The sequence below is a fragment of the Nansenia antarctica genome (assembly GCF_963989245.1).
Source record: "Nansenia antarctica genome assembly, chromosome: 9".
Taxonomy (NCBI): domain Eukaryota; kingdom Metazoa; phylum Chordata; class Actinopteri; order Argentiniformes; family Microstomatidae; genus Nansenia; species Nansenia antarctica.
In genome coordinates, this window is record NC_137679.1 from 32,952,826 (window position 1) to 32,960,325 (window position 7,500).

General features: G+C 51.0%; 1 protein-coding gene across 1 annotated transcript in view; it reads left to right on the forward strand.

Moving 5' to 3' along the window:
* The window catches only part of efl1 (elongation factor like GTPase 1), a gene marked incomplete at its 5' end in the record, with an annotated part of 72,505 nt that overhangs the window by 56,852 nt on the left and 8,153 nt on the right, over window positions 1–7,500 (forward strand). The window contains 2 exons of the mRNA XM_080539403.1: window positions 6,302–6,431; window positions 6,662–6,776. Of these exons, the coding sequence (XP_080395529.1) occupies window positions 6,302–6,431; window positions 6,662–6,776 (245 nt within the window). The remainder of the gene's footprint in view (window positions 1–6,301; window positions 6,432–6,661; window positions 6,777–7,500) is intronic.

Below are 7,500 nucleotides of genomic sequence, written 5' to 3' on the forward strand. Positions count from 1 at the left end.
TGACTGGTGAACGAAGCTACAGCAGGATGACTAAAAGCTATCATATGGTGTCGCGAATAGGTCAAAAATGATATCCAAAGAGGTCTAAAAAAGGTCTAAAAAGGTCTTAAATCGGACGTGTTGAAACGTGCATTAGCTATGGAAAGCTCCTGGTGCGGTGGACCGGGGAGGCCGGGTGGAGGTAGGAATCGGAGGACGGGCTCGTCGTCTCGCATGGGACGGGATGAGGAAGGGTAACAGGTTTCATGGGACGGGATGAGGAACGGTAACAGGTTTCACGTGTTTCTGTCACGTGGTCGGTTCCCCTGTCGATTACGCCGCTAGGCTGTATCAAACATAATCCCCCAACCCTGAATCATCTCATGGCCCGCCTCGGTGAGGACAACATCGACAGAAAAAAGATTGTTAACGTGTGATGGGTCTAAAGTTGATTTCGAGGTTTTTGTTCAGGGATCTCAGGTCGAACTCGGGGGAGATGGTCATCATGTTGACCACGTTCTCATCTCATTTCGCGCAAGACACAGGGGTTTGAAAGAAATGTATTGCAATTATGGTCGAGCTTTACAAGGAATTCAAATCAGTGATATTACGGGATGGTTACGGGCATCTCAGAATACCAGATTGTTCCTGGAGAGGACACAGTGTTTTAATGAGGGCTGGGCAATAAAATGGGAACTACACTGAACAAAGATGAGCTTGTGTGGGTGGCGGTGGGAGGGTGGCTGGTGTGTGTGTGTGTGTGTGTGTTGGGGGGGGGGGGGGGGGGGGTTTATGTGTGTCGGTGGGTGGGTGGGTGGTTTATGTGTGTGTGTGGGTGGGTGGCTTATGGAGTGGAGAGGAGAGGTCTGTGTGTGTGCATGGTTGTGCGTGTGCGTGGGTTGAGGAGAGGTGGTCAGGACTGGGTGTATTTTAAGTGAGGGAGCCTGAGAGAGTGAATGGTGAGTGCATGGTTAAACACAGAGAGAGTGAATGGTGAGTACATGGTTAAACACAGAGAGAGTGAATGGTGAGTACATGGTTAAACACAGAGAGAGTGAATGGTGAGTGCATGGTTAAACACAGAGAGAGTGAATGGTGAGTGCATGGTTAAACACAGAGAGAGTGAATGGTGAGTGCATGGTTAAACACAGAGAGAGTGAATGGTGAGTGCATGGTTAAACACAGAGAGAGTGAATGGTGAGTGCATGGTTAAACACAGAGAGAGTGAATGGTGAGTACATGGTTAAACACAGAGAGAGTGAATGGTGAGTGCATGGTTAAACACAGAGAGAGTGAATGGTGAGTGCATGGTTAAACACAGAGAGAGTGAATGGTGAGTACATGGTTAAACACAGAGAGAGTGAATGGGGAGTGCATGGTTAAACACAGAGAGAGTGAATGGTGAGTGCATGGTTAAACACAGAGAGAGTGAATGGTGAGTACATGGTTAAACACAGAGAGAGTGAATGGTGAGTGCATGGTTAAACACAGAGAGAGTGAATGGTGAGTGCATGGTTAAACACAGAGAGAGTGAATGGTGAGTGCATGGTTAAACACAGAGAGAGTGAATGGTGAGTGCATGGTTAAACACAGAGAGAGTGAATGGTGAGTGCATGGTTAAACACAGAGAGAGTGAATGGTGAGTACATGGTTAAACACAGAGAGAGTGAATGGTGAGTGCATGGTTAAACACAGAGAGAGTGATTGGTGAGTGCATGGTTAAACACAGAGAGAGTGAATGGTGAGTACATGGTTAAACACAGAGAGAGTGAATGGGGAGTGCATGGTTAAACACAGAGAGAGTGAATGGTGAGTACATGGTTAAACACAGAGAGAGTGAATGGTGCCACCGGAACACTACTGTCTTCACTGCATCACGTCTGCTAGTTAGTTATTCTAATGGAACCCAGTCAAACACATTCCTCCCCTGTTTGGAGATATGACACCACATGATATTTGCTCTTTCATCCCCCGCTTTCTTTTTTTTCCCCCTCTCCTCTCCTCTGTCTTAAAAGCTTTCATGTTGACTGGCTGCGTGGTTCTAATCAAGGCGTTTGCTTTGATTACAGCTTTCTTTTCCTCCAGCGCTAGTCTTGCAGGTGGCTAGGTTAGCGTTTTCTGCTTTTCACGGGTTAACGCGGTTCGTTAATGTGCTGATACGCACACATGCACAGTTGCACACACAAACACAAACACAAACACACACACACAAACACAAACACACACCCACCCACTCTTGTCAGTAATGACTGCTCAGCCCTTGAAGGTGTGTTAATGTTACCTTTATGTAATTATTGCTCCTGTAGCTGCTCTCGCTCTCTCTCTCTCTCTCTCTCTCTCTCTCTCCCTCTCCTCTCGCTCTCTCTCTCCCTCCTCTCACTCTCTCTCCCTCCCTCTCTCTCTCTCTCTCCCTCCCTCTCTCTCTCTCTCTCTCTCTCTCCCTCCCTCCCTCTCTCTCTCTCTCCCCCTCCCTCTCTCTCTCTCTCTCCCTAACTCCCTCTCTCTCTCTCTCTCCCTCCCTCCCTCTCTCTCTCTCTCTCTCTTATCCCTCTGAGAGGTAAGGCACACCAGGACAGGGGAACGAACTGAGCCTTGTGTTGTTGTTCCTCTCCTGGTCTCTGCTCTCTCATCCAACACACCGTGGCAAACAAACGTGACGCTCCAAACGCTGCACAGACACATCACAACCGGGGGTATACGATGTGTGTAACACACCAGAAAGTGCCATACCAGAAAGTCCCTTTTTTACCACACCACCAACAACAACAACACAGTTCACCCAAGGGTCATTGTTTGAGCTCACAGGCTGTATGTGTTGGACCGAGGCCTGTGGGGGAAATGAAATCCCTTATTGACTCAAACTGCAAACAGTCAGGAGGTATTTCATTCCAAGGTATTTGCTCTCTCGTAGATGAACTCAGCCCCGTGGGTGTGTAAGAATAGCCCGGTCAACCAGGGAGAGTAGGGGGGTAGGAGCAGGGCAGGAGGGCAGGAGTAGGGGGCCAGGAGTAGGGGGGCAGGAGCAGGGCAGTAGTAGGGGGGCAGGAGCAGGGCAGTAGTAGAGGGTTAGGAGCAGGGCAGTAGTAGGGGGGCAGGAGCAGGGCAGTAGTAGAGGGTTAGGAGCAGGGCAGTAGTAGGGGGGCAGGAGCAGGGCAGTTGTAGGGGGGCAGGAGCAGGGCAGTTGTAGGGGGGTAGGAGCAGGGCAGTTGTAGGGGGGTAGGAGCAGGGCAGTTGTAGGGGGGCAGGAGTAGGGGGGCAGGAGTAGGGGGGCAGGCGTAGGGGGGGGTAGGAGCGGGGCAGGAGTAGGGGGGCAGGTGTAGGGGGGCAGGAGTAGGGGGGCAGGCGTAGGGGGGTAGGAGCGGGGCAGGAGTAGGGGGGCAGGCGTAGGAGCGGGGCGGGAGTAGGGGGGCAGGAGTAGTGGGGCAGGCGTAGGGGGGCAGACGTAGGGGGGGGGTAGGAGCGGGGCAGGAGTAGGGGGGCAGGCGTAGGGGGGCAGGCGTAGGGGGGGGTAGGAGCGGGGCAGGAGTAGGGGGGCAGGCGTAGGGGGGCAGGAGTAGGGGGCAGGCGTAGGGGGGGGCAGGAGTAGGGGGGCAGGCGTAGGGGGGCAGGCGTAGGGGGGGTAGGAGCGGGGCAGGAGTAGGGGGGCAGGCGTAGGGGGGGGTAGGAGCGGGGCAGGAGTAGGGGGGCAGGCGAGTGGAGCAGGCGAGTGGAGCCGTGGCGCCCTGAGTGTTCTGAGGTACTCAGGCGTGGAAGCGGACTGACAACGCGATTCGGGGTCGACCCCATTGTGACATCATCTCCAGAGCAGCCGGGGCCTCTGGCCACTCGCACGCAGCGCTCAGAAAAAGGTCAATCCCTCTCCGCCACAAACGTGGCACGCGACTGTGACATCACAGCGCTCAGGGTCTCTCTCTCTCTCTGTCTCTCTCTCTTTTTGTCCTGGAAAATGGGTCAACTGCCAAGTCATGGGATCCTGAGTGAGCACGTGAAGCGGCGGTGTGTAATGTCATTAGCGGGGCGACGGCGCTGCAGTGGGGTCACAGGGTGCACAGGGAGGCCTCTTCTGCTGCTCTCTAACGCTGAGACAGCCAACCGTCAACCGGAAGCTTCCAAATTGCGTCCTCGTGTTAATATCGCAGCGATAAAATGATTTCCCGTATGCACACAATGTTATTCATGTTTTTGTTTACAACTCACAACATCTTTTGAGTAAATAAACAGCTTTTTTCGCAGATGACATCTGTGGGATAAGGCAGTGTAATCAGGGTTAGGAGTGGTTATCTGCATACTTGTGTCCTTGTTTCAACATGGTGTGAATTAGTGATGTATCGCTCGAATTTTAACACAGGTCTAACACTGAAAAATGCATAACTCGCTGCTTGAAGCGTCATTACTTATTGAGGTAGAGCTTGTTAAGTCTGGAACATTCCCCCCGCAGAGTGTCTTGTCTGTCTACACTCCTCTAATCACTACGAAGAACAAGTCTTTGTGAGATGAGAAATATCCAAACTGCATTATCCCTCCAGGCCTTGCACTAGTGTCTGGCACAGATCTGTTTCACAGAAGAGGGGCCTTTCTAGTAAACATTAGCAAGGGGGAGAGAGGGGGGGAAGGGAGAGAGGGGGGGGGGGGGAGAGAGAGAGAGGATTATCTGTTTTCCGCCCTGTTGTCTGATTGCCAGCCTCTTAAATGGATTAGATATGTCTGTTCTGGGTGGGTCTGAGGGCACAGAACGTGCACACACACACCGCAACAACAACAACAACAACAGCAGCAGCAGCTCTTTTAGGAATGACCCAGTGACCCCTGATGTCACCCAATCTGTGTTCGTCAATAAACCCCAGACAGACAAACAGACAGACAGACAGATATAAACGCACAGCTGTCGGCTGTGAGAGAGTCTCTAGATGAAGTCATTAGTCCCCCCCCCCCCCTCCCCTCACGTCCACTATGTTTCCTACACTAACACAATGTCTGAACAAGGTCGTTCTCCGCTCGGCCCTAAGTAGCACGGTGACTCCACTACCGTCCCGTACCGTACCAGAACCCGTGCTCCCCGCTTTGTTTTGCTTTCTTCAACTGCCAACTGGCCCGTACCGGATAGACTCAGGGGTACAAACAAAGGAAGACGCGTCACGTTGTTAGCCGCTCCGCGTACATCTGCTCATCCCCAACGGCGACGACACACGACAGATGTGTCAGGAGAGCATCCTCACAAAAACATCCTGCTCCGCGCTACCCTTATCCGTCTGTGTCCCATGTCGCCCCGCTCCCCATCGCTACATCATAGCGCAGAATCGCTAATATCAACGACGATAGCCTCGTGGCCTCTCTAGCACGGCCCGATAGCGACGACAGCATCAAAACATGGTTTATTACATGGCCGTTTGGCGTAAAGCAGCATGTGTTTTCTTCTCCTCATCGCACTGCCCCCCTGTCCACCCCTCGGTCTCCTGGCAGCGTCTCAACAGCGGTTATTCAACAGATGATGGGAGATCCAGACCTTCCACCTGACCCCCGGGTGGAAGTGGAACCCTTGTTGAGTTATTTGATTGCACTTAAAACCCCCCAGAATGAGGTATCACGGTCAGTTTCATATTTATAACTCTTGTAGATATATTATTCTTTGGCCTCCCCCCCCCACGCTGCGCGGTTTATAATGCAGTAACGCCTCAAGCTAAGATTTAAGAACCCGGAGCTGCTGGGTATCGCAGATACGATACATGAAATAGTGTCTGGGCTCAGCGTGGATCAGCGTGCTGGTGAAGTCAAGTGTTCTCATGTCGGGGGAAAAAAAAAACCTGGCTATTGATATTTTCCCTCCCTCCTCGTATCTAAGGCCATGTCTCCTGATGTAGAGTAGTTCATACTGTTCGTTTCTCCTGGCCCTGTACATCTTCTTCGATCCTACTGTACTGTGCATCCAGCAGATCGTACAAGTTGTGGGTGGTATTAGATGAGGACGTGAATAGCAACCTGCCACACCGTTTGCGCTACCCTGCGTTTTCGACCACATTAAATGGTAAATGGACTGCACTTATATAGCGCCTTTATCCAAAGCGCTTTTCAACAGCCTCTCATTCACCCATTCACACACCGATGGCGGGAAGCTACCATGCAAGGCGCCGGCCCGCTCACTGGGAGCAATTTGGGGTTCAGTGTCTTGCCCAAGGACACTTCGACATGTGGCCAGCCGGGGCTTGAACCGCCAATCTGCCAACCTAGTGATCATTAGACGGCAGCTCTACCTCCTCTGCCACAGCCGCCCCTAGAACCTCAGGTGACATGGACCGCTTGCGTGTCTCTTCTCCGACCGTTGCAGGTTCGCTAAGATTGAGATCACGGCGTCCAAGCCCATCATCCCCTTCAGAGAGACGGTGATCCGGCCGCCCAAAGTGGACATGGTGAACGAGGACCTGGGGAAACAACAGAAGTCCTACGTCGTACACCAGGTGAGAGAGGAGGGATAGAGATAGAAAGAAAGAAAGGGAGGGAGGGGTAGATAGAGAGAGAGAGGCAGAAAGACAAAGGAGTTTACAAAGGCAGAAACAGAACTAGCCTTGCTGTAATATCGCTCCTGGATCCTAAACAGAATAAATCAGTAGGTGTGTGTGTGTGTGTGTGTGTGTGTGTGTGTGTGTTCTCCTTGGTGTGTGTGTGTGTTCTTCTTGTGACTTCCCAGGTGAAAGAGGAAGTGTTCTCGGACACACTCCACCTGGACCCCAGCGGCCTGGTCACCCTCACCACCCCCAACCGACAGGCCACCGTGGCGGTGCGCGCCCTGCCGCTCCCCGAAGGTCAGACTGGGTGACGTCAGCACATTATGGCGGGATCCACTGTGCTTGATCTAACCTCATTGTGTGTCTGTTTGTGTGTGTGTGTGTGTGTGTGTGTGGGTGATTGTGGGGGTGGGGGTGGGGGTGTGTGTGTGTGTGTGTGTGGGTGTGTGAGTGAGTAGATGTGAGTCTGTGTGAGTGGATGTGTGTGTGTGTGTGTGTGTGTGTTAGGGATGGACGGTTTTTCGGTTAAACCGAAAACCGGGGTTTATAAAAATAGAAACGTTTTTTTTTTTTAAGAATAAAATAGAATAAGAATAAAACTGGAACATGTCACATGTTTGTCGTGTGTGAAAATAACAATGATACAGTCTGAATCTGCCGCGCAATGAGTGAGAGGTTTGGTCAGTTGTGAAGAATAACTGAGGATTAATATCTAATTGGGATTATATTTAAGGGTAACGAATCACTCTATGGGAAAGATAGTTGCCTTCAGTTATTGGTAGATAGGAAAGTTTTTTTACAATTACTCGCTTACATTTAATAAGATCATTTTCGCTGCTCTCTGTAAAGCGCACCACACTTTTGTGAGAAATGCGCTATAGAAATAAAATGTGATTTGATTTGATATCAATCAATCAATCAAACTTTATTTATGTTCTATAGCACAAATCATGCATTGAATGTAACTCCAAGTGCAGTATTTACTAAACCACAATATAATAAAACAAGAGCTATACGGATC